General features: G+C 46.0%; 1 protein-coding gene across 2 annotated transcripts in view; it reads left to right on the forward strand.

The window, feature by feature from the left end:
- The window catches only part of LOC102372939 (butyrophilin subfamily 1 member A1-like), a 54,111-nt gene extending 26,464 nt beyond the window's left edge, over nt 1–27,647 (forward strand). For both annotated transcript variants that reach the window (XM_025194699.1, XM_025194698.1), the window contains 7 exons: nt 13,362–13,709; nt 16,017–16,298; nt 18,098–18,202; nt 23,135–23,155; nt 24,017–24,037; nt 24,754–24,786; nt 26,554–27,647. In XM_025194699.1, coding sequence (XP_025050484.1) covers nt 13,448–13,709; nt 16,017–16,298; nt 18,098–18,202; nt 23,135–23,155; nt 24,017–24,037; nt 24,754–24,786; nt 26,554–27,062 — 1,233 coding nt within the window. In that variant the 5' untranslated portion in view covers nt 13,362–13,447 and the 3' untranslated portion in view covers nt 27,063–27,647. The remainder of the gene's footprint in view (nt 1–13,361; nt 13,710–16,016; nt 16,299–18,097; nt 18,203–23,134; nt 23,156–24,016; nt 24,038–24,753; nt 24,787–26,553) is intronic.
- Nucleotides 27,648–27,653: the final 6 nt, after the last annotated feature.

The following is a 27,653-nucleotide window of genomic DNA, read 5'->3' on the forward strand; positions in this document are numbered from 1 at the left end:
TCTTTCCCTGGCAGTTTCTACTCCCTAGGAGCAGAGCTCCGAGGTGCTCTGCGACACTTTCCTTTTCCATCATAGATTCATAGATTCGTAGATTATAGAGTCGGAAGGGACCACGAAGTATCATCATGTCCAACCCCCTGCCCCAGGCCCAAAAGAGCGCTGAGGTCAGATGACCCCAGCCAGGTGTCTATCAAGCCTCCTCTTGAAGACCTCCAAGTTAGGTGAGAGTACCACTTCCCTTGGCAGCCCATTCCAGACTCTGGCCACCCTTACTGAGAAAAAATTCTTCCTAATGTCTAACCTGAATCTACTCTCTACTAGTTTGTACCCTGTAACAGGTAACTGTTCTGTGCCGAGCTAAACTGTGACCCGCACACCTGTTCCTGAGGCAACCGCCTGCCTTCTTGCCTGCCATGCCTTGTCGTTAATTAATTAGTTGATGTTAATTACCGGGAGGCTGCCATTGTACTGCCCCATTGCCAGGGAGCGCTATCTGCGGCTCCTATCCTCCCCAATACCGCAGCCCAAGCCTCGCAGATGGAATAGCTGTTATGTCTCGGCTTTTTTCCCAATCAGGCCCCTCTTTGGGCTTTCTCAAGTGTCACCCCCCACTCTGGGGCTTGCCACGCCCGCTCTGGGGCTTCTCAACAGTGCTCCCCCCTCTGGGGACCGCCACCCCCACTCTGGGGTTTTTCAACAGGACCCCCTCTCTGGGGCTCGCCACCCCCATTCTGGGGCTTTTCCAAAGTGCCCCCCCTCTGGGGCTGGGGTCTATGTACCCTGTACGCTGCGCCCCTACTGGCGCTGGGGTCCCCACACTACTGTGGGTCCCCTATGAGGCCTGCTCCAACCCCTAATAGCCTCACCCAAACCACCGGTTATAACAGCAACACAAACTTGAGCCTCCTGGCTAAAACTCAAACATAAGCCACCTGGCTACCACAACATTGCTCCACTCAGGTCAAGCTGTACCTGCTGTCAGGCTTCTACTCACATCGTGGCTTAGGGAGCTCCTGCCTCTGGCTGCTGGGAGGGAACTGCCTCTGGCCTCAGCTCCGGGACTTTATAAGGGCCAGGCCCTGCCCCCTCTGGTCAGCTGACCTTCCCTGGTTGCCCCGGCAACCCACAGCTGTGCTCCTTAGTCACTGCTAGGGCTCCTTCCCTAGCAGTTTTCCCCTCTTCAGGCACAGGGCACCTCAGTGCTCTGTGACATACCCATTATTCCTAGTTACTCCTAGGGATATCCTGGTAAACAGCGCATCACCAATTCCCTGTTGTCCTCCCTTGATAAACTTATAGGCCATTACAAGGTCTCCCCTCAGCCATCTCTTGTGAAGGCTGAAGAGATCCAGATCTCTCAACCTCCTCTCATAGGAGGCCTCTTTCATGGAGGCCACTAATCATGTGAGTGACCCAACTCTGAACCCTCTCCAAATTCTCCGCTTCCCTCTTGAAGTGCGGCAGCCAAAACTGGACACAGTAATCCAACTGCAGCCTGACCAGTGTCACATAGAGGGGGACCATCACCTCCCTCGATGTCTTGGTCATGCATCAGCTAATGCACGACAAGGTCTGATTGGCCTTGTTGATGGTCTCATTACACTGCCAGCACATGTTCATCTTGGAGTCAACTGTGACTCCAAGATCCCTTTCAGCCACTGTGCTGCTGAGGAGGTCATCCACCAACCTATAGGTGTGCTGGGGATTCCTCCTCTCTAGGTGGAGTACCTTGCATTTGCTTTATTTAAATTGCATCCTGTTGCATTCTGCCCATTGATCCAACCTGTCCAGATAGGCCTGTATCTGCTCCCTGCCCCATAACTTGTGTGTTAACTTTGCCTCATAACTTAGTGTCATCTGCAAACTTGGACAGGGTGCTCTCCACACCTTCGTCCAAATCGCTGATGAAGATATTAAATACTGCCGGTCCAAGGACCGAACCCTGCAGGACCCCACTGCCCACCTTCTTCCAGGCTGAAAATGACCCATTCACCACCACTCTCTGGGTGCGGTCCCTAAGCCAGTTGCCCACCCACCTGACTGTGTAAGCATGCACTCCACAGCTTGCTAGCTTCCTTATGAGAACAGGATGCGAAACTGTGTTGAAGGCCTTCTTAAAGTCCAGGTAGATGACATCTGCCTTGGCTTCTGCATCTAGGCAGTGTGTGACCTGGTCGTAAAAGGCTATAAGGTTTGTCAGGCAGGATCTACCTGTGACAAACCCGTGCATGGTTTCCCTTCAGTATCATTTCCCCACTGGGCCTTCACAAATGCACTTTTTGATGATTTTTTCCAGTATTTTCCCAAGGATAGAGGTAAGACTGGCTGGCCTAAATTTACCCGGCTCATCCTTCCTACCATTCTTAAAAATGGGTACCACGTTGTCCCTTTTCCAGTCCTTGGGGTCCTGGGTGGAGCACCATGAGTGCTCAAACAGCCATGCCAATGGCTCAGCTATGACACTGGCCAATTCCTTCAGCACCTGTTGATGGAGGTCATCCAGACCTGCTGACTTGTACCCATCCAGCCCCTCCAAGTGCTCCTTCACTAAGTCATCAGTAACTGTTGGCAGTCTAGTGCCTCCCAAACATCTATGTTCAAGTTGGACGAATTGTCTTGGCCAGTACTTAGGAATACTAAAGTGAAGAACTCATTGAAGAGCTCCACTTTTTTCCCTTTGCATGGCACCAGCTGCCCTGATTTGTCCTGCAGGGGCCCTATGCTACTCTGTGCCTTCCTTTTGCTCGCTATGTATCTGTAGAAGGACTTTTTATTGTCCTTGACTGTTGAAGCCAGCCTAAGGTCCAGTCCTGCCTTGGCCTGCCTAACTGATTCCCTGCAATAGTGTGCCAGGGAGGTATATTCCTTCTTGGTGGCTGCCCCTTGCTTCCACTGCATGTAAATCTCTCTCTTTGCCCTCAGTCTTTTCTGGAGTTCCCTATTCAGCCAAGGGGTTTTTTTTGTCCCCTTGCCCCCTTTCCTGGGAAATGGGATAGTCTCCTTTTGTGCCCCAAGGATCACTCCCTTGAGAAATTGCCAACCCTCCTGGACCCCATTTGCTCAATGCTCTTATGTTCAGCCACCTCACTAACTAGCCTTCTCAGCTTACTAAAATTGGCCTTTCTGAAGTCTAGCACTAGCCTAGCTGGTTATTTTTGCCTCCCTTTGCTGGATCAATGAATTCGACCAAATGATGGTCACTATCTCCCAGGTTACTGTGTACTCACAGGTTACCCACGAGATCATCTCCAGTTGTTAAGAACAGGTCTAGCAAGGCATTATCCCTGGTGGGACTGGACACCTCCTGGGTTAGGTGGAGGTCCTGCATGCAGTTTAAGAACCTACGTGAGTGGTTTGATTTGGCCATCTGCTCCTCGCAGCAGATGTCCAGGTAATTTAGGTCCCCAATGACCACCACCTCTTTCGCCTGAATGGCCTCTGAGAGATGCCTGGAGAATACCAGGTCTAGCTCATCATCCTGATGAGGAGGTCTATAGTAGACCTTCACTACCAAGTCCTTTTCCCCTGGATCCCCCTGGATCCTAACCCGCAATACCTCAATATTCCCCTCCTCTACCCCCACCTTGATGATGGAAGATGTGTATTGCTCCTTAACATAGGAAGCTACCCGTGCAACTTTTTTCCCCACTCTGTCTCACCTATACAACCTGTACCCATCAATGCCTACCACCCAGTCGTGAGTAGAGTCCCACTATGTTTCCATGAAGCCAACCGGGTCATACCGGGCGCTAGCAAGTAAGCATGTGAGCTCCTCCTGTTTATTCCCCATACTCCTGGCATTTGTGTAAAGACACATTAGCTCCTCGATGGGTGCCCTTGGTGCCCCTTTGCCACGATGTCTAGTGTGCCCCTTAGAGCTTCCCTGGTTTGATCCGGTGCCTTGTTTGCAGCTTGCCAACCCTGGGTTCTCCTCGACCACTGGTTCCCCATCCCCTGTCAAACTTAGTTTAAAACTCTTCCGAAGAGATCAGGCAACTTATGCTTACCCCTAGCAGAGAGATGAAGATAGTCCCATCCCAGGAAGCCTCCTCCCTGCAAGTGCTGATCATGGCTCTAGAATCCAAAGCCCTCACAAAGATACCATCCCTGGAAACGCTGGTTGACTACCCTGATGCAGGCATCCTGGCATCACTGGCTGCTACCAACTGGAAGGATGGAAGAGAATACCACCTGTGCCCCCAACTTCCTAAGCCTGGCCCCCAGCTCATGGAAGTCCTTCATGATGTGATCTGGACTACTCCCAGCTGCATCATTCATACTATCCAACCATCATGATATAATCTTTCTTTTTTTTCTCATTTATTAGAGGAAGGGCACTTGATGCCCAAAAGTTTATCCAACAGCTCTTCCACCTATGGAGTCAAACCAATAAAAGATACCATAAAACGTCCTTGCCTCCTGGACATTCCTGGACTGGCAGAGCTCCAACAATACTCCAACTCTCTTTATTAAGACACCAAGTACACTTCCTGGCTTTTAACACAATTAACTTCTCTTTATGTAAGTCACTTATGGCTTTCTCACTCCCACTTCCCCACACATTATCTCTCCATTTTCACATTAAGCTCTTCCTATTTGTATATATATTTTACTCCCTTCCATCTGCTATGTCTTAGGCTGTTCCTTTTGGGTAAGCTCTGGAAACTTGGGAAATTGGACCTGCACATGAAATCTGGGACAGAACTAATCTTTGTGACATGTGGACTGTTCTGGTCCATATTTTATATTTCTTTGACTGTGACTTGCTGGAGTGGGAATGTCTCTCTGGGAAGCGGTCCTCAAAGAATGACAATAGGGAAGGTTTAACAGAGTGGGATTGAGGACAGGCAGTGGATAGCGCAGAGGGAGATGAGCTGTATCCATGCTCTTCCCTTCACACCCTCTGCTGGGCTCTCCTGAGCCCCCAGGGTCTCTCATGCCTGCCTGTGACCGGCAGGTGCAGGAGGGGAACGATCCTGTGTCCCAGCCCTGGCCCAGCCGGCGTGTTTCTGTCCCTGGCCTGTCTCTTCCTGCCAGGGGGTAATCGGCCCTGCCTTCTGCTGAGGTCTCCGGGCTCCTTCCTGCTCGGGTCAATCCCGGATTCACCTCCAGCTGCAGCCAAAGCTGCCCCTGCCTTGATCACACCCTGGCACATTATTTGGCTCAGTCCTGTGGGTCTAAATTTTAGGTGAACATTGTATATGAGATTTTAGGTGGAAAGATTGCTTCTTTGTAGAAGTTTTGACTTGGAGTAATTGAGGCCTGTGCATTGTTTCTGCTCTGCCCCACACCTCCAGTTAGATCTTATGTATCTCTGTTCCTCAACCTTGAACATAACAGTGGCTGTGTCTACAAGAGATGCTGACTACGCAGTAGTGCCACTTTGTAGGCTTGTGTGAAGCTGCTAGTATTTGCTTCAGATTCAGATTCGGCCAATTTGGGGCACAGTGATTTGATTCAGTGATTCGATTCACTCTCCCAAATCAATTCAGCTGAATTGGATTCAGAGATTCGGCTCCTGCCAAATCTCTGAATCAGCTAGGCCCATCCCGTGCCTGCTCTCCCAGCTCCACCTCCCTTCCCCCCATAGATACCCTGCCTGCCCCGGCTCTGGCCGTTGAAGAGAAAAAAAAACCCCAAACCCCGGGACGCAATGGTTCCTACCCGGGGGGGCAATCTCCGCTGTCCCCCATTGCCCCGCACCACAAGAGGGGTCTTCCATGAGCTCCCTGAAGCCCTGAGGCTGCTGTGGGAGCTGATGGGACCAGGGAACATTTCAAGTTTTGGGGTTTTTTAAAGGGCTTTACCTGGGGTAGGTGGGAGAGCCATGGGGGTGACGGGGAATGTGGGGGGTTTGGGGTGGTCATGGCAGAGCCCTCCATACAGTGGCAGCACCCCAGTGAGTGGGGATTCTTTTTTTTAAGTGCCGGGAGCTGGGGCGGACGGGCTGCCATGAAGGGGCTGGGAGAGCGGGCAGGGTTGGGGAGGCTGGGGGAGCAGGCAGGGAATGGAGCCTGGCAGGGGGCCCCCCATGGTCCCCTTCCCCATCCTCCACCCCCTACTTACCAGCTCCCAGTCTGGCTCCAGCTCACTGCTGCAGCCACCAGGAACTACCCGAATCATTGAAGCTCTTTGCATCTTTTCCGAAGACTCAGAGAGCTTTGAATCAATTCGGACCTTTTTATTGGTCCCCTGATTCAATTCAGATTTGGAGATTTGGCCACCAAATTGGGCCAAATCTCCTCCGAATTGAATCAGCACCTGAAGTTTTACACAGGCCTATCACGTAACAGAAAGTGTGACACAACGTTACTTCACAGTAGTCTTGGGTTACTGCGCAGTCAGCGTTATGAAAAATGACACGATGCTACTATGCAGTAACAACTCTGCAGTCTGCATTTTATGTAGATGCGGCCAATGTTCCTTAGTTTGCAGGGCTGATGACAAGGACAAATAGGTTGAGTATTTTAATGTGCTCCAGTACTTTTCGGACAATGTTTACAGAAACATAAAAAGGATTACAGTAGAACTCTTGCCATTTGGTGTTAGCGTATAATCTGATTCACAGTCTAAACAGATGGAAACAGGTGACTGGGGGGAAAACTTTTCCTGTGAGTGCCATTAAAGAGAAATCAGTGCAGGGAACAGCTTCTTGTAAAGGCTGTAATTCAGGACCTATGCCATCATGTACTAAATATTCTTTACCCTCCCATCTGTCAATGCTGGTATTCCTCTCCATAGCTCAAGACAAGTCTAGGCACCAGTTTGCTTTCCCCTTCAGCAGATGCAGTCCATGTAGTGATTCTAGTCTCATCTTTAGTCCTAGCAGAAAAGCTGACCTGCAAAAAAGAGATTATTTTTCTGTCTGTATTTCTGCTTTGAGAATATTTTAAATGGGAATCCACTGTCTAGGTCTGTTCTGCAGTCTTGATTTAGAAGGGTTGTGAACTTCAGCATCTCCTTTAGTAATAAATGAGAGGAACTGGAATTGTGGTTTGTGGGCATAATTTTTACCTATTTGACATTAATGAAATCTGGTAAGAAGACATTCAGTAGCAACAATAACCACTGATGTTTGATGTTCTAGAACTGAATGCAGGTTTTGTTTCTTCTATGTGTGTATAAGTGTGTGCAATGTGTGCCTCCCTGCACAGTGATGGATCACACTGCCAGGGAAAACACTGAGCTTCCTTTTTTTTTTTTAAGTTTCCAAAAAAATGAGAACAAATATAAATTGAAAGAAATGAATTGGATAGTATTAAGTAAAAAGAGTCTAAGCTCAAAGATAAACTAAGCTAAGCTCAATCCTATCCAATCCTTTCTAAGAACAAAACAGAGCAGGCAGCTGACTGACTAAGAAGCAAGCCAGGCAGCACAGTACCTTTCTCACACTGTTGCTCACTCAGAACCAGCTCACAAAAGGCGCAACAATCCTGCAGACAAAGGCTTTTATGCTGTTTCTATGCCCCTCCCCCAGACACTGTAATTGGAAGGGCAGTCAGAGAGAAATCATGCTCGCTGGCCAGCTAGAGATGCCAGTCCTCCCCACCTTGATCCCCCTCCTCACCCTACTCCCCCTCCCTCTTCTAAGTTTTTGTTTCCCCATACAGACAGCCCTCCAAATTGCCGAGTGTTTTCCGAATCGATTCAGAAGCTCCAAATCTATTTGGAAAGCTTAAGCTTCTAGCAATTTGTTTCAGATTCGTAGATTCAGCCTCCAAATTTTCCGAATCATCTCCAAATCCGAATTGTGTTCCCAAGCTTTGCACAGCCTTATTATCTGTGATTTCTACCTGAATCCTACTGATCACATGCTTAGATATTTTGCAAGCCTAGAGGTAAACCAAGTTGTTTTAAAACTCTGACTAATTGCTTTGAAGAACCTTATTCACAGGTTAAAATATGAATTTTAAACTATACTATTAATTAGGATAAATATCAAAACATACAAAGGATACATAGCTATGTGGTTCAATATCAAGAAAGATTTTATGCTGTTGCCATTTGGCACAGCTGTGGTTGACTTTTAGTTAAAAGTAAAGACATCCCTCTTACAAGGTGGTTTCAGTTACTTATTACACACCTTGCACTTTATAACATCATTTGTTTGTGTTATTCTTATCTTTCTATTGCAAGAACTGAAATAATGCAAACAAGACAACCTTTGGCTCTTTAAGAACGTTTAAATTGAGGAATTTACCATGTTTTATTGCTATAGAGTCTAAAGGTTAAAACGATTCAGGCTTCTAGTCGAAAAACAACGCAGGAGCTGCCATGAAAACATGGATTCCTTTGACAAGTAAACTACTCATAATGAAAAAGAAAAGGTTTACTATCTACTAGAAAAGTCAACATGAACAGAGAGAGAAAGACTCAACTTTTGTGGAAATAAAAATGTCAATCTCATTGGGATTATAGGTATTTCTTTAAGAAGATTACATATCTCTACACCCTGAGCAGGAATCTATTGGGGCTCAGCTGCTGATTTTCTTCATTACCTTTCAAAGTTGCTGAAGGGAGATATAGAAGGGGACTCACAAACCCAATGTAAGAGGAAAGTCTGGTATCTGATTCTTCAGAGACACAACTCCACTACCACAAATACCACTACCTCATCTGTTCACTTGAGAAAACTAGAATGAAATGTAAAATTCCCTTCCTCCATTGGGATTCTCTTCCCAGCCTCATCATTTTCCTCATTTCTCTCCCTCTTCATAAGCTGGACTCAGGTAAGAATCCTCTTTCCTTCAGTATGCATTATATCCTCTTTCCTTTTACTTATGAGATGTAATTCCATTTGTGAAAGCTCAGATCTTCTGGCCGTGCTGTCAGGTTTGCAAGGATTTGCCATGAGAGCCCCAGTGCTGTAGAAGCAGAAGCAGGTTCTTATTTGGTTCATTTTATTTTCCCCACTTCAAGAGAAAAATCTTTTTCCCATAGTTTGCTTGTTTTCAATAATGACTACAGCTACTTTTGTTGCTTCATTGTTACCCACCTGCTTGCAATTTCGTTGCTGTTGGCATGTTTTGTTTTGTTTTTTAATTAATAAGAAATTGTTTGTAGGACTGATGTTCAGTTGAGAGTATATGTGAGGGGTGCTTTATAAGTAGTAGTATTGTTAAAGTCAAAATAATATGAAGTTTCCTTTTTGCTGAGAAGCATCAGAGCCCTGGGCTCGAATTCAGAACCTTATTGTGCCACGGGAGGTCTATTTACCCCAAGACAGATTCCCCAAACAGTGTTCAGAGGATAAAGCATAGAAGAGAAGCGCTAAGCAACTGAGATTTCTGGGAGACCTAGACAGACACAGATGCCATACCAGGACTGTGGTTCCTATGGATTGAGTTACTCCTGTGCTCAGCTCCCCCTCAGCTGTGAAGAAGGATCCTAGTACCAAGTGCTGAGTGGAGAAGGAAGACTCTGTCTGCTGGGTTCCCTAATAAAGTGTAGAGGCAGAGAGAGATAGAAAGAGTAAAAGTAAGTCTATATTGCTACTGAGTCTCCCTCTAGGCATTTTCTCTAACTCTACCGTGTTGAATATTGTCAGCACCCCCAACCTGAAAAGCTGAGTTTTCCACCCCCACCTCTCCTGCAGTTTGTTCAGTATTCACCCAAGGGAGGCAGGATGGAAGCAGAGGCAGTCCCCCAGTGCACCTCTGCAGCCTATCTCCACTGCTCACGATTAGGGTAAAGCATAGAGGAAGAAACAAGCTGTGGCTGTAACTCCTAAAAAGGCTCTACTTAAGCTTCCTGTTTATATCAAGAAGAGCTTGTCAGCAGTCAGAGCACAAGGAGGCTACTGAATTGCATCCAGCTGGCCCTTGTTACCCAGTGGGCTTAGCTGATAGTAGTCCAGCTGGCCCCAGCTGCCCGCATGGGCATAGCTTCTTGCTTATAAGCAGGAGCCCTTTCAGCATCCAGCAACCTGCACAGTGGAATTGATGCCTTATATATCCTTGGGTTTCTGACTCCTTATCCTTAGTGGCTACCTTGAATTCTCTGGTTTCCAAGTCCCTAGATCCTGGCTGTTGGTTCCTAGTGTCCTAGGTCAGGTTTTTTGGTTTGATTGCTGTTCCTGATTCCTAACTGTTGGTTCCTCTCCACTGACTCCTTGTTCCAGACTGCCTTGCTGCCTCCTTGATCCCCTGTGCTCCAGACTGTAATAAACTTTTGTTCCCTGATAACCAGCTCATGACTTAGCTTGATGGCTCTCCACACCCCAGTCCCATACAGCTATAGTTTCCTGCTCCATACCCCCTGGCTAGTGGTATTGGTTTAGCTCCCTGTCTCTTGATCTTGACTTTCTCCTCACCCCCAGCATGTAGTGCCAGCCAGGGTGACCACCTATGTCCCAGTCTGTTACAGACCTCAGCCTCCTGACCTGCCTAAAGCTGATCCTTTGACTCTAGTTGGGGCCCTTTCTTCCTGTCCTTGTGTGGTCCTGATCTCCTGGATTGTGACTCTGGGACCTAGCCCTTACTGCCTATATCCTAGTCATACCCCTGACAGAGCCCTTCTAGGAATCAGTCCCTCTGCTGCTTGTCTCTTCTTCTGGGCTTCATGGGGACAGAGCTGCAAATAATGTAAGCAGGGAGTATAGATTTTATGGTTTGAAGTAATAGAGGCCCATCTCCCCCAAAAGGTACTAACTTACCCTGAGTCATGTCATAACAGGATCCAAAGAAGCCAGAACAGTGAGGTGATAAAGAAATTCAGAGGGGACAGGTGTGTGTTAAATCAAACTCCTCTCCCAGATTTAGGTGCTTTACTCAGGGCTGCAAGGAGGCATCCACCCCTCACCTGGAGAAAGTCCTTAACCATCCCCTGATATAAGGTGCTTATACCTTTTCTTTCAAAATCTGAATATGTTTGTAACCCGGCTACACCCAAGGGTGCGCCCTAGTCTCAATTGGATGGGATAGGTAGGCAGGAGGGGGTGCTGTGAGAGGGATGCCAGAATTTCGAGAAGATCCCTCTTCCCTCTATAGAGTTAGCCCAAGCCCAAAGTTCATAACTATATACAATTTATTGAGTTACAATATACATAAACATAAAACTAAATATCATATACATATATTTACACAGTGGACATTAACCAGTAACCAAGATCAAACCCTAAATAACACTATTTACAACATCACAACACAACACTTCAATTACAAAATTGAAGGCACAGACATAAACCATCTTAATAACATCTATTCCTTAATATAGTCCCTGACCCATGGCAAGAGATAGTCCTTCCAATGGGGTCCCTTGTGGGGGGGAGGGGGTCTCCAGGAAGCATCAGGGGCCCCTCTCCTTAGGGCCTTGACTAGGTGGGGGGCTGCATACCCAGCCCCTTCTCTGGGTTTGCCTGCCTCAAACGTCTTTCCCCTGTGAGACCCAAGGGCCCAATGACTCACGCTCCCTCAGGTGGCAGTGGTCAGGATGCAGCTTGATGGGGTCTCCTCTGCTGGAGCGCCTCTCCAGGCCTCTCCTGCACCACTGGGCTCCTCCCCACCCTGTGCCCCGCTCTGGGCATCGTGGGCTCAGCTCCTCTCAGCTGCTGCACCACTGCTGCTGGGTGCTGCGCCTCATGCTGCAGCATTACTATTTCCCCAGTCCCTGGCTTCAGCACTAAGGGCTCTTTTAGCACAGGCTGGGCCCTTCAGGCTCCAGCCAGCCATCCTTATGCCATCCGGCCGTCCATCCTGTTTGGGTGGCTAACCCAAACATCCTCCACTGCTCCCTGGCTCCCAAGGCTCAGGCCCATGCACTGCCCTGCACACCCGCCTCATGCTGCAGCATTACTATTTCCCCAGTCCCTGGCTTCAGCACTAAGGGCTCTTTTAGCACAGGCTGGGCCCTTCAGGCTCCAGCCAGCCATCCTTATGCCATCCGGCCGTCCATCCTGTTTGGGTGGCTAACCCAAACATCCTCCACTGCTCCCTGGCTCCCAAGGCTCAGGCCCATGCACTGCCCTGCACACCATGTGTCCTGCAGGCCCTCTGGGGTTGCAGGCCTGAGCTGCCACCTGCACCTCCCAAAGCTTAGGCTCCGTGCACTGAACTGTGCTCCATGATGGGCCCGGGCAGTCTCACACTGCTCCCAGAGCCGGGTCTTTGTGCACCATCCCTCCGCGCTGTCAACAGCCCGAGCAGTCTCACACTGCTCCCAAGGCTGCTCCTCCAGTGGCAGCTTCAGGAGCCTTGGGCCTATTGCCCGCTGGGGGAGAGCTCCCCACCTTTTCTCAGCTCCGTTCTTCTTGAGTCTCTCATTGCATCTATCCTCGTGCTGGGCATGCAGCCCCTTTTATATGCTCCAGGGCTCCGCCCCTGATGTCTTCCAGACCTCACAGTTTACAGTCTTCAACCAGGTCGGAGGGAGCTCTTCTCCCCCTCCCCTCAGGAAAGGGGCGTGACTTTATTTCTTTTGCTGACTCCTGATTGGTGGATGGGCTCTACCAATCAAAACATCAGGATCTCAAGTCTGGGAATCAACCCAAGCTCTGAAAGGTGAGCCTGCTACATGTCTTTGAAAGATTAGATGGAGAAGGGGCTGCCAGTTGTGACCTCCAATAGTTCAGTACTTACAGCACTTCAACAAGGTACAAGACACCCAATTTGAATGCTGTCTTCTGCTGAGGAGATTCACGTCTACATTTCTACAAATCTTCCACTGGAACGCCCTAAATCCCACGCTTTGGTCTCTCTGTATATGTGCTGTGGAGCAGGCACTTTATCTTCCTGTGCAAGTTCTTCCATTTTGCAAAATAGAAATCAGAGTTCAGGGTGCTAGAGGCACGAAATAAGTGAGAGCTTTGTTTAACATGCTAGTCTTGAATTCAGAAAAGCTCAGTCCCTGGTCATACAGAAGAGAGACTGGAAGTTCCCCCTATCTCAAAATAGCGTTTTTTCCTGGTGGTGAGGTGGTTATTCTAAGAGTTGGGATTGAATCCCTATAGATAAATGAAACAAAAAAGTAAAATACCCCACTGTCTCAGGGGATATGGTAACCACTTGTCTATTGGATGTCAGTGGTGGACAGGACAGCGGGTTCTCCACTGCATTTTGGGAATCTACACCAGTACATGTGTACTAGCAATGTCTTAAGATTGGCATCCAGATCCAGCTCCTCTGAACCTGGCCCACACTGGCTCTACTCCCTGGTGACAGCCATTGAAATGCCTTCTTTCCTAGCAGTGTTAGCAGTGCAGAGTCAGAGTATTCATATACAAATACAAAGGCCAATGCACAGGCCACGTGGATGTGTATTTGATACAGCCAATATTTAGCACAGAAATTGTTGACCCTCCTAATTCTTCTGATTAGCGCTGACCACCTACATTGACTTTTGCTTTCCCTTGGCATGTTTCACAGCCCAGTTCACAGTGCTTGGACCTGCCACCCCTATCACTGCCATCGTGGGTGAGGACATTGTGTTACCCTGTTACCTGTCCCCTAGGATGAGTGCTGAGAACATGGAGGTGACGTGGTCACGACCCCAAGTCTTATCAGCTGGACATCTGTACCATGATGGAAAGGATCGTGCTGAGTTTCAGATGCCACAAGATCAGGGGAGGACCGAGTTTCTCAAAGAGAACATTGCCAATGGAAGTGCTGCTTTGAGAATACGTAATGTCAGACCCTCCGATGAAGGACAATATGAATGTTTTTTTCAGTCAAGTACTTTTTATGCAGGAGCCACATTGGAGCTGAAGATAGCAGGTAAGAAGCCTGGAGTGGGGGTGGTTTTACCAGACCTTTAAGTAGCTTATGTCAAGATTTCTTTCTGAGATGAGTTGTACTGGACAGATTTGATTTGCTACTTTGTTTTGTTTGTAAGCATAGAGTTGGTCAGTATTTTTCCTTAAAAAACATTTGAAGTTGGAAAATGGTTATTTCATCAAGAAGCATATTCCTATGGACAGTGTCCATTTTCAGTTAGTTGTTGTAGATATTGCTTGAAGAATTTTAAAACAAAATGGCTAGCACCATAAAAATAAAAATGCAGCTAAACTTTCAAAACCTCAAAGTAACAAAAATTGTGTTTTTTAATTTGTTGTGGGGGGAGAATGATTTTCAGTCAGTATCTAGAATTGCTCTTTAGATTAGCCTATTTTCTCTAATGATAGTGATACGAGTATGAGATGTGGTAAAGAAATGGCAGCCTGCGTCTTTCTGCAGTACAGAAAAAAAATGGATCACAAGTCTACATAAACTTAACGCTATGGACCACTATTACTATTTGGTAATCTTCCAAACAGTCAAATAAAAACCTAAGATGTCATATTGGGAGGATGTGACACATACAGGATTGTGGGGACAAACTGCTCTGTTTCTAGTTCTTCAGTCAGTATTACAGAAATATTTAGATGAGTGTGAAAATGAAGCTGGAGGCACAGAGAGTCATGATGGCTTTGTGTTGGATTCAGTGCAGTTGCACATACAGTACCACAGGGGTGTCAAACTCATCCAGCTCTGCAGGCCGGATGAGTGGCGTGAGCTAGACCGGCCCCACATCCTGGATCTGGAGTGGGCACCATGTGAGGCTCAGTCCTGCTCCACCTGCCACATGGCTGGGCTGTGCAGGAGGTGAGATGGAGCAGGTGCCATGTGCAACATATGGGGGCCATCCAGCATGCCTCCCATGCCACCTATGCATCGTTTCAAGACCCATGCACAGCACCAGGGCCAGATGATATAGCTCCACAGGCCGAATCTTTGACACCCCTGCAGTAAACAATGAGTCAAAAGACTGGATCCTGCAGTCATTTAAATCTGCAGTTGAAGAAATTCATAGCAGTGGCTGCAGTATTATCACATGCCTATGACAACCCCATCATAGCTCACGGCAGGGATTGGACCAATGAACTCCAGAGTCAAAAGCAAGAGTGTCTACACCCTAAGTAAAAGAAACACTGTAGGTTTGGCTGTAACAGCTTCGTATAAATTATGAATTGTGCAGCTTGGGTAATGTGCAATATACACTACATTGACCAGAGGTAATGTAAGAATCTAGCACGTCTGAACCTCGTACACACATGGTGCCAAGTGCACACACTTTGTAAAGTAACTTCACAAGACACACACACACATACATATATGCACAAAGCAGTCCTTAAAACATCCTCTCAATGTTTACATGCATTTTTTTACATTAATAATTTTCTCCTAGGTCCCTAGAGACAGACACATTTCAGACAGAAAGCTCAACAAATCTGAGTAGTAAAACACAAGGAAAAAGATGGCCTGTAAACTATACAGAGGTCAAGCTCTATGGATTAAGTCAACCTAAAGAGCAGACCTAAACAGGGACGTTTTACTGGAAGATGCATATGGAATTCACTCCCCTGTCCCCTTTTTTTTAATCTCTGTTTTCCCTACATTTATGAGTAAAAACATCTTGAAGCTTATTTTGCATGCACTAGATTTTTCACATATATTTGGGTTGAAGCTTTTGTTACCCCTTTGCAAAACAGTATTTAATATTTGGAGTCCCACAGGTCTCTTTTGCATATGGATTAGAAATTGGTGATCTGAAATCCAGAATTTTCTTAGTGTTATTTGCCCCATTATGGGACATGCACAAGCCCTTTGTGATGTGGCTGAGTTGGTGGCAGCCTGTAGTCAGGAAGGGTCCTGACGATAATGTAAATTGTAACTTGCACTCTTGCAGAAACCTCAGCTGGGCACGTTCGTAGAAAGGAAACAGCCCTCTTACCTCTCTCTCTCTCCAACAACTACATAAGAAATGGGAGTGAGTTAATTTACTTTGTCTCCTTAAAGCACATCTGTGTGTAGTGAATAAATTCACTCAGGAACACTGGGCTCAAGGCAAACAGTTGTACTGTAATGAAGATAAAGGTCAAGAATTTTTTAAAGTTTGTGTAATTTGCTCTGCCTGGGAGTAGAAGGAATTCAGAAAGATTATGCATTTAATCTGCCTATTGATTGCTCAGAGTGTTATCTTTTCTGCAGAATATCTATGTAAATTGATTGGAGAATTAATACATGCCTGCCATTCTTCTGCAGGTTTAGGGTCTAATCCACACATCTCAATTGAGGATTATCAGGATGGAGGGATTCGAGTAGTTTGTCAGTCTACTGGCTGGTACCCTGAACCAGAGGTGCTGTGGAGAGATGCTACTGGGAAGCATTTACAATCGCTATCTGTAAGAAAATCTGAAGTGGAGAACGGCTTGTTTGAAATACAAGCTTCTATCATTATTGCGCAGCATACCAATCAGAAGTTGTCCTGTTGTATCCAGAACAGACATGCCAATCACGAGAAAGAGTCGACAGTTTACATATCAGGTCAGATAAGGCAAAGCCACTCATTGATGGTTGATATCGCTGTGCAATGTGCAATGTGCATGTGCAATGTGCAAAGTAACCCAAAGTGAAGGAACAAACATGTATTTGAGAAAGTGACCTAGCACCAGGTGACACAGAGTCACTTCTTTGTCCTGTTAGATCTATTTGCATCACTTAGGAAAGTGAATCAACTTTTCTGTGCCTGCCTCTCCATCTGTACAATAAGGACAAGAAGGTTATTTACAGCCCCTACTTTTTTCCCAACACTTTGTCATGTCTATTTGGTTGTAAACTCCTGGTGAAGTAGTTATCTCTTAACATGTGTGTTCTGGGTGTAGTGCAAAGGAGCCTCTAGGAACTTATGTATCACAAATAACAAGTTGAAGTTTGTCTGACTATCTAAAATTACACTAAGAAAACAAATGACTGGGAACACTGGGCACTTAAAAGATGGGCTTCGGTAAAGGCAGCGTTTTGGAAGGCACAGAATAGCAACCGGCAACATTAATTCTTTATTAACAAAAGGTCTTTGTGGATTTACTATGGATTTTTTCCCCCAACTGAAAAAGAGATTTCTTTTAAAGATGGTGTTATCTTGGCGGTTGTAATTATCGCATGGTTTTGCAGGTGGGACAGAGCCTCAGTATACAATGCTATGTGGTTTCTAAACGGTCCCCCCTTCCTGTGAACATGTGTGTACAATTCAATGTGGATAAAGGAGAGTGTTTCACCAAATGCTGAAAGTTGTATGCCATAAAACTATTTTTCTCTCCCCTTTTATCCATGTTTCTCCCTTGTGGTGAGAGCCTGTAAGACCTAAGCCTTCATACTCAAACTGCCTTCCCACTGCATAACCTTCCTGCCAGCATTTACAGCCCACTATCTTGTCTGAAGCAGAGCCTTCCACTGTCTTAAAAGGAAAGTCAAACAATCAAAATCACACACTAGCAAGAGATATGTATCTTTTGGTGCCTGAATAACAATGGAGCCTCACTCCAGTGGGCATTACAACAAAACAAGCATGCAAAAACTGTCCTGTAACTGTGGAACAGACCTTGATTTGCAAGGAAATCTCTATGTAGTTCTGCTAAGTAGATATCCCAGCAGAGCACCACCATAGCGAATGCAGGCAGGCTGGCAGTCATGGGCTTCTGCTTCTGCTGCTTTCACTGTCTCCATCAGCTGAAGCAGTCTAAGCCACAGAAATGACTTCTTTTGGCCTGGCTATGTCCATTGGGGTGTGCAGAGGTGTGATCCCTAACTATTGACACAGTCAATCACCAGAAGAACCTAGTACAGGCTTTCTACTAAAACAAGTGAATCTCTGCTGATATCAGCTGTATCCAGTTGGCGTTGCAGAATATACATATGCATTCTTGTACTGTTAAAGGGGCTTGTAGTGCCTATTTTCCCTCCTATAAGCTATAACTGCATAAGAGCAGCTTTACCAATACAAATGTGGCTGCACTGGGGCTTTTACAAACATACCTATAAACTAGTTTAAATTCACCCATAAAAGAGAAAGTTTACGTTGTGGTGTTTTGTTGTTTTAATATAGACAGGGCATTAGGTACATCTCATTATACTCTATACACTGCAGAGTAATGAAATCGAACTCTTTTGTGTTAGCTGGAGTCTTGTTTAAACACTTGTGTTTTCTGTAGTACAGACACGACCATATTTCATTTTTTGTGTAGCCCAGTTTGGTTGGAGGTAATTTTATATCAACTGGAAGCAATGTGATTTTGTTTTCACTGCTTACATAGTAATGTCAGTCCTTTTGGGGTTCTGTTTTTCAGATATATTTTTCCCCAGGATGAATCCCTGGATCCTAGCCCTTTGTATGATTCTGGGGCTTTTGTTTCTTTTCATTGGCCTTACTGTTCATCTCTTTAAGAGAAAAGGTAAATATTGGAGAAGGAAATGGATCATAATTAGATCAAGATTGTTCTCTAACAGATAAATCAAATGCAGAGTTTCTGGTGGGGTAGTATTAATGGAAAACCTGTAGCCTTTCTGTTCCCTAATCAGCCCCAAGAAGGAAATATTGGTAAGTTTTCCCATGTAGTGGATAGGGCATGTTTTGGTAATGTCTTCACTGGGCTTTCCGTCGCTACAGTGAAGACATGCTCATAGTTTCAGACTCTTCACATAAAACAGGTGATACAGGCCTCAACGGGATCCTGGGTTTCTCTGATAAAAAAAAAAAAATCCCAAATTTTCTGACTTAAAAAAGTAACCCAAATTCCACATTTTTCCGAGACTAAAATGAAACACCACTATATATATAAAATGTGGTATTTCATTTTAATCATGGAAAAATGTGGATTTGAGGTTACTTTTTTAAATCAGAAAATTTGGGATTTTTTTTATCATAGAAAACAAGGATCCCTGGTCATCAACGAGCCTTTCCTGGTATCTCAGGCTGGTTTTTTTTCACCAGTGCAAACACTTTTACAATCTGTTTGTGTGACATGCTATGATATGCTTATACATAATTACCCAGCAAACAATCAAGGTCTTTGGCTTTCTTTTCCCCTAAAGCATGTGTTTGACATGCTTTCTGCTCTGAAGGAAACATACTATCAATTTCAACATGCCCGGTCAAATTTTTTCCTTGATGACAGTGATAAGAAGCTTCCATATCATAGTCCAGCAATAGTCTTAAGAGAGTTGTCAAATGACGCTGCGTCCCAGACTGGATCCAGACTACAGGGCTCCTGTCAGGTTGAATCCCCAGAACCAGTGGCTGAGGCAGCAGTGTGTCCGGGGTGGTGGCAGGGCCCAAGGACCCCAGATTCATTGGTAGGCCACATCCCCCAGACACAGGTACCTCAGCAAGCTAAATACAGCAGCTCCATGAGCTGCATCTAGCCTACAGGCCATATGTCTGACACCCCCTTCTTAAGCTGTTAGCATCAACTGTTTCTTTTCCTGGATTATTTTTTTAATAAGCAAAGCCCTGCCTTCCTCCTTCTACGTAGATAACTTTTCCCAGTGTTTCTTGAGCAAGTTTCTGAAGTTGAGGATGTAACTTAGTTAAGCTCTTCTGCTAATACAGGCAGTCCTCAGATTTAAGACACAATTGGTTCCTGAAAACCGTGTCATAAGTCAAAATGTTGTAACTCGAAACAAATTTTCCCATAGGAACAAGGTTACAAATGTCATATTGGTTCCTTTATGACACTTGATACACCTGCATCCAGCTGGTAAATCTGTTGTGGTGGAAGGGGAGGGGGCAGACCAATGCCCCAGCAGTGAAGCAGGGATTGGGTTGGGGGTGGGGGAGGGGACAGGGTCTGGGGCAAGCACTACCCAGCCAGGGCTGGGAGCGGGTGCAGGACAAAGACACAGCTCATCCAGGGGGTGCAGGAATGTGGGAGGTGGCACCCCCACTGCACTCTGCGCGCCTGGAGGCAGTGCTGTGGTTCCACCCTGCACCCACCCTGTCCCACCTGGGTGAGTGGCGGCAGGACATAATCTTTGTTGCCAGCACTGCTGTGCCCACCCAGAGCGCAGTGCAGTGCAGCCACGGTCCTGCACACCCCACACAGATCTGGGAGTACACACCCCCAACTTGCCCTCCTGGACCAGCAGCGCACAGCGGTGGGAGCCACCACCCCCATGCCCCCCAGACGAGCCTCACCTTTGTCCCACACCCCCGTCCCAGCTGGGTAGTGTTCACCCCAGCCCCTATCCCAGCCCCAGCCCCAATCCCTCCTTTCCAGCTGGGCCATTGATCTGCCCCCACCCCCTCCACCACAAAAGACTTACCAGCTGGACGCAGCTGCATCAAGCGTCATTAAGTTGAAACCTCAACACAGGGTACCAGTTTATAATGGTTGTAAGTGCCGTTCATCAGAACTGGAAAAGTCATAAGTTGAGGGCTGCCTGTACTTACGGTGTCTATACCTTTGCAGTGATAACAGTCTCAAGCTTCTTTATACACCCCCATCAGTGATCAGCACTTCCATTCGATGAATTAGGCATCAGTTGATTGATACTGTTTTTTCAAGGCACTTGCCCAAAATATGGGAGGATGTCTTCCTTTCCCTTTGCTCACGTATCATTACATTCTAGCAAAGACAGTTCTTTGGTTCTGTCCTTTCTTTTCAACACTGTTCATTAGCCTTTTCATTGGACAGGCTTTGTTCCAAAGGCCTTGTAGCAGAGACCAAACCTGGTTTTCCTTTCATAGAAGAGTTTCCAAGCCCCCAGCCTTGAGAGTCAGGCTCCCTCTTGTGTTGTCTTCTGACCCCATGATTCTTGTGGTCTGGTTGCCCAGTGGCTCACCTTCAGTAGCATGAGGGAGGCCTAGAAACCAGAGGCTAAATCCTATTGTGCTTTATATGCTTAAATGGCATATCTGTAGTTGGGGAATAGCAGTTTTTCACAGTATGGAATTCAGCTTTGTGCACACAAGTGTGAACACACATACTGGACCTGCTCCGTTGTGTTGCATTCTGCACTGCATGTTTGTACAGGTATGTACTGAAGGCCAGCTCACTCCTGATATTAAAGCTGGGAAAAAATCCATGATTAGTAAAAGTTAGTCAGTGAAGGAAGAGGGACCTCTCATCTGGTGGTTAGGGTGCCCACCCAGGAATTGGAAAAACCAGGTTTCAGGTTCTTCTCAGCTGGTCTGAACCTCCACTCCTCTGATTTCCCAGCACAGTGTTCTCAGCACCAGGTTAGGGGTTAAGCGGCCTCTTTATTTTTTCCCTTCAGGCTAATGCATTGCACCTTGCATTTAATATTCATTAGATAAAATAGATAGAGAGTAGAGAAGTTTCAGTTCAACTGGGAACAAGAGTCCAAGCTGGAGCCCAAGGCCTCCTCCCTTCCAAAGCCATGGCCATTTCTCTGTGTTGCCACCATCTGGGTTATTCTCTTCCCCCTGGCTCCACTTATGACCCAGAGGCATAACTGGTCAGTACTACACCTTGGGCACGTGGTACAGGAGCAGCAGCTGGTGGTTCACTGCTGCTGGTGATTCCCCACTGGTTTTCAGCATAAAAAAACCCAAAGTGAAATCTCTCCCAATAGAAATGAACCACCAGCCTCTGCTCCTGCCCTGTGCATCTCCCTAGAGGAGCAGGCTTCCACTTGGGTCTTCTTCTGTCCCCGCGATTCTCATAGTCTTGGCCATTCTCCCCACCCCTGCTGGAGCTGGACCTGCAGGAAAGGTGCACGGTGCAGGGGAAGGGGGACATGTTCCCCTACCTCCATCCCTGACCCTCCCCTTAGGCAGTGCCTGTGGCTCAAGCCCCGCTTGCCCACTCACTGTTATGCTGCTGTTGTCTCTTTCTCTGCACAGCCAAGAAAAGGGCTGGAGAGACTTCAGATAATACCCAGCCTGTGACTGGGTGATTTGAACACCTTTCTGTGAAGTAGGACATTCACCTTGAAGCGAGGGGAAAATGTCCTTACCAGCGTGCTGTTAGGCTATAACCCAGGTGGCTGTGCCTCCCCCCACTACATTTTGCTCCCAACAGTTGAAGGCACCAAGTGATATAATATCACTATGGGGTGAACTAGAATCTGGACCAGTGTATATGTGCCCAAACTGCAGATACATGACTGTGTCATAGTTTTTCGGTGCGTAAAGAGAAATTAAATTTAGACTTCTGTTTCCTGATACTTCCAGCACTGTTCTCTCCCATCTATTGTCCTTCCTTCTGACATTATTTCCAACTTGTCTAATATAAATTGTGAGAAATGGCCTGTATGGAGAGCCTAGTTAAGTCAGGCAACCATTTTTCAGGAAAATCCCCACAATTCTCTTTCTTTGCTCAACTGAAGCAATCTCGTTATGTATCCCAAACTGCCACTTCTATGTCAGTTTGATGGATTAACCATGGTTTTACCGATTCCTCTTCATCCCCTCTGGATCTTTTCTTGATGGTTTTGTAATCATCTGATGATAATTTGCCCCAACCTGTGTAGCCTGAAAAATCCACCTGGGGCAGGACTCTCTCACCAATATCTTCACATTTATGTCGTTGTTATAGCCCCATATGAACACACATCTTGCTTTTGGAAGGCAGAATCTATAGAAATATTTTTTTCCAGAGTCATGGCCAACACTGTGAGATAGAGTAAGTCCTCCTAGAAATATGGAGTGTCCTGAAAATGTGGCAAGCCAGGAGAAAGTCTGGTCAAGGAAGCAGGGACTTTCTGGTGTGGCAGCACAGCAACAAGGCTAGGCCCCAGCCCCTTGCATGGGTAGACGGTCAATAGTTCCCTATATAAGTTCCTGTAAATAATAAAGTGTTGTTTCCACAACACAAGTCTCATCGAGATACTGCAGACTGAATGCAGCAGCTCACTTGCCTTGAGCCAGCTCAGTTGCTCCCCCAGGCACAAGCGACAATGTTCAGTCAATAGCTTTGAGAGGGTTAATACTAGACTTTGCTCCTGATGTTTGGAGCCTCAGGGAAAAGTGACAGACATCTTGGCTCCCAGGAGTCAGTGTCTATGTGCTCTGTTCCTCTCTGCTACGCCAGTGAAGAAAATCAGCTTGTCAGCTTAAAATATGCACCCCAATTTTGGAAGGCTGATTGCAGGAGGAAATACATGTGGTGTGCAAATAAATATGGAAACTCCTTATTCAACTTCACCTTGTTGATTATTATGATTTCAGTACTGAAGGTCATAACCCCCAAAAGAAAAAACCTACTACATTTATTTGCTGAGCTTTCCTGTAAATCAGATACATCCCTCTGCACCATTTATGAATTACATAGATAACAAATTTAAGCCTTTGATCAGGTAAACATGAGGGAAGAGTCTCTGGAACACGGTGAATATTTAATTGTTTGGTTTTGTGTTTTTAGGGAAACTTACTGCAGAAATTGGTAAGTCTCATTTCCCCTTTTTTGCTTTTGTATAGGATTGTATCCTGGTTACTATTCTGTTGAAAAAATAGAACAAAGAAAAGGGATCTCATGAAACAAAACTAACTATAATGTTGACAATCTTGTATAATAGAAGGAGATAACAGAAAAAAGAAAGGGAAAGGACCACCCTCCAGCACACATATGCATGTGTGCACACATGCATGCGCACACACACACAGCTCTTTACCTTTGAATTAAGAATTTCATCTCTGCCAAGAGATGCACTTTTACTTCTATTATCTATTATTATCTATAACTGCAATCTCTTTAGTTGCCAGTTTAACTCAGAATGAATATTTGTGACCAAATTTTCTTCCAAAATTATAAATCTATACAGATAATCATTGCACATCCATTCCTGTAGAGGCATGAGAAGCTAGTTGTAAAAACAAATCAAATTTTTAAAGCCTTGATAAACATGTAGTTGTGGAGATGTAGGGGTAGACAGTTAGATGACCCTTGAGGTCTTTTTTAATGTTAGGATGCTATGTTTCTGCTTAATTATTTGCCAAAACACTTTAATTGAGATATAGAGAAACAATAGAATAATTATTGACTCAATTAATTTATTGGGAATACAGTTCATGAACTAAAAAAACAATGCTTTAATTAATTATTTAATTTCAAAATTTACAACGACCTTTATCTAAAACAAAAACCTGCTACATGTATCTGCTGAACTTTTCTATAAATCAGATACATACCTCTGCACCATTTATGAATTATATACGTAACAAATCTAGGCCTTTGATCAGGTAACCATGAGGAAGAACCTCTGGAACACGGTGACTATTTACTTGTTTGGTTTTGTTTTTTCAGGGAAACTTACTGCAGAAATCGGTAAGTCTCATTTCCCCTTTTTTGCTGTTATTATTTGCCAAAACACTTTCATTGAGATATGGAGAAAAAAATAGAATAATTATTGACACTATTAATTTATTGGGAACACAGTATTTCATGAACTAAAAAACAATGTTTTAATTAATTATTTAATAACAAAATTTACGACCTTTATCTAAAACAAAAATTGTTTGTTTGTTTGTTTGTTTTCCTGAAAAGGCCATTTCTTGAGTAAAACATATATGTTTTTAATTGCCATTAAAGTTTATGCTCGAAGTAGAATTTATTAAGTAGAGCCTTCACAGATGTAAAGGTAAAGATATGCATCAGTTTCCCCAAGACCACGGTGTCTGTACCATGTTCTAACTCCCCAGAGATTTATTGGAAGATTTTTCACCAGTTTCGGTGGTAACAGGTTTAAATCTTTTTAACCTTTTATTTGTAACATAAATCTTGTGTTTTTTGTCGGTAAAATGTGATTTTAATTTAATGGTTACTTAAATTATGGGATTATATAATGGAAAAGAATTTGTTACATATCTAACAACAGCGAGAAACACATGATCCAGGTATGATTTAGGTATGTTTCTGATTCTTTCTTCCACCATAACTTTGGGTAGACATTCTAGAAACATTTTTTTTCCCTTCAGTGTATCACGCTGTATACTCCTGAACCCTAGTATTTTCCTCATCTTTGATTATGTTGTTGATTTCAGGCTGGAGACAATGTACTCTACCTGTAACACAAGGTAATAAAGATGATATTTTATTGTCCAGATCCCCTTCTCCCTTAAGAAAATGTCCCTTCTCCCCGCATGTGGAAGTGGATAGCACATGGAAACCTCCACAAGCACCTGCATATTGCTGCACATTATAGGAATGAAGTTTGCTGCAGGGTCCAAAGTAGAGCCACGCCACTGTGCGTCCAGACAGTACCACATCTCCTCCTCCTCCTCCGCTGGTGTACGCGCCTGTGGGGATTCCTGAGAGCTCTTCCCTCCATAAGATAGAGCTGATTGTACACCCATCTACCTGGACTAAGGCCTGCTCTCTCTCTGCCCACAGTCCATCCCTTTCCCACTGATGTTTAGGGGGGATGTTCACGGAACAGGCGCCCTAAACTGAAGCAGTGGATCCTTTGCTCTGCGGCTGCAAGGGCAGGAAACTAAAACTCCTGTTTCCACGGAGACCCCAGCAGTAGCTGTGCTGTGATAACATGACCGCCACAAGATCTCAGCTGGGCTCTAGAGCAGCTCTGTGCCCTGCCACACACCCTGCAAGCTGAGGTGGCATTAGAGAGGGTCCTTGGGGGGCCTATCGCCACCCCAGAGTTCCCAGAGCCACCCCTCCCAGTCCAACCACCACTGCTGCCCACCTCGCACTGGGGACAGCAGCTGAGTCCACCCCACTCCCACCTGCAGCACAGCCCACCCCCTCAGTCCCACTTCACCCCTCCCACCACCAGGAAGAGGCTGGCACTGCCCAGAGAGGCTACCTAAAGCAGAGGCACTTACCATAAAGGGTTTATTAAAAAATAAATAAAAAGGCCGACAAGTCTAAGCTTACTGCACAATTCACTAGAAAGGGTATGTCCCTCTGTAATTCATATAGTGCAGAGCATAGAAGTTTCTGACTGTGGTGTGGGAAAAAAATTATTACTTTTTTCTCCAAAGACTGTCTTATGACATATGCATCAAAAAAAAACCTAGGACCAGTAGAAACGTGTGTTGCTCTTTAAAAGAGGGATACTTCATACTCATGTCACCCTAGGGAATCATAGCACAGCAAGGAGATGTCATATCAAATTCTAGCAAGGGGGCAGCTGGAACAAAAACTGTAGATCACTGGCAGGAGGCACTGCAGGGGCTGTGAGCTGTGTCCATATTCTCCACTTCACAGCCCCCATTGGATCTCTTTTGGGATACAAGGATCTCCAGTCCCCTCCTTGGTGAGAAACAAGCATAGAAGGGCTGGTTTCTGAGCATGGGGAACTGGTGCCACCTTAGTTGGGGGGGCATGTGCCCTGCCAGCAACCAGTCAGCAACCAAGGTGGGGGGTCCCCCCGTGGCCAATCTCACCAACCAGAGGGAGTACCTCCACATCAAAACTTACCAACCAGTGAGTGGCTAGTGCTTGCACTCCCCAGCGGCACTCACGGTGCGGAGGCACTGGTGCTCCCACCTGCCCTACCCGCCATCCCCTAAGCAGGGAGCGCGGCCAGTCATGGGGTGCACCAGTGCTCTCAGGGCATGCACATGCACCCCTGTGCATCCTCTGCACCTCACCACTGATTCTGGGTCCTAGGCCTGGCTCAGCTGACCCTTACACTGTTTCTGACAGGGCAGTGAATCTCCTGTGCACTTTGCAGAGATCTCAGAGCTCTTCCCCATTCAAAGCCAAATGAATCCTGGAGGAAGGGAATTCACTTTCCAGCTACAGCAGGCTGGATCACTGAGAAAAGCAAGCCCTCCCACAGCATTGTACTTAATACTCTTGTTCTCTCTCCCTCCCTACAGAAAATGTGACTTTGGATCCAAACACAGCTCATCCCATCCTCACTCTGTCCAAGGATCAGAAAAGTGTGAGATGGGCAGACAAACAGCAGGATCTGCCTGACAATCCAGAAAGATTTGACACGTGGTGCTGTGTGCTGGGCTATGAGGCATTCACCTCAGGGAGACATTACTGGGAGGTGGAGGGTAAGGGAGATTGGGTTGTGGGAGTCGCCAGAAGGTCTATGAAGAGGAAAGGAGAGATCATTTTTAACCCTGAGGAGGGGATCTGGGCAGTGCAGATGTGGGGAGGTCAGTATAGGGCTTGCACCTCCCCGCTGAGCCCCCTGACTCTGAGAGAAGTCCCCAGGAAAATCAGGGTATATCTGGACTACGAAGGGAAGGAGGTAACATTTTTTGATGCTGATAAAGGGACCAAAATCTTCACTTTTGCACAAGCCTCATTCGCTGCGGAGAGGATCTGTCCGTGGCTCGGGATGGGTGCAGGACCTCGGCTCACACTGCATCCCTGACCTGGCGAGGAGGGCACAAAAACATTTCAAGTATACAGTCCAAGACAGAGACAGAGCAAGGTGTCTTGATGACAAGCAATGGTGCTTGAGTTGGGGTTCTGCAGTAAGAAATGGGCAGCCTGTGATCTCACCCCTCCTCCAGAGAAAGGGCTGAGACCCGTTCTGTAAATAATACCAGTAATTTACACTAAAGATACCCTGACATTGGCTCTCTAAAATGGGGTTTGGGGGTCAATGCTCAAGATACCTCCAGTTTTGTCCCACTCTAAATAATAGATGGGAGAGCTTGGAAGCTCTTTCTGTGTTGTGTGGAGAGTGGTGACAGGGGTTAAAGCAACCTGCTACAGCTTTGGAGATGTAAGTACAAACCGTACTGTGCACTTTGACCAAAGTCTGCTCTCTGTTGACCTCACTGTAAATGGATCCTGGTCAGTCAGAAATCAGGGTGGTTGGACTAGAGGCTGCTCAGGTCACTTCCTGCAGATGGTTGTCTAAGGACTACACTTAAGCACACTAGCCTAGCAGGTTACTAGGCTCAGATGGACCTTCCTTCTTTCTCCTGCGGGTAATCACAAGCATTCAGGAAAGATG

Source organism: Alligator sinensis, unplaced genomic scaffold, assembly GCF_000455745.1.
Source record: "Alligator sinensis unplaced genomic scaffold, ASM45574v1 scaffold1006_1, whole genome shotgun sequence".
NCBI lineage: Eukaryota > Metazoa > Chordata > Crocodylia > Alligatoridae > Alligator > Alligator sinensis.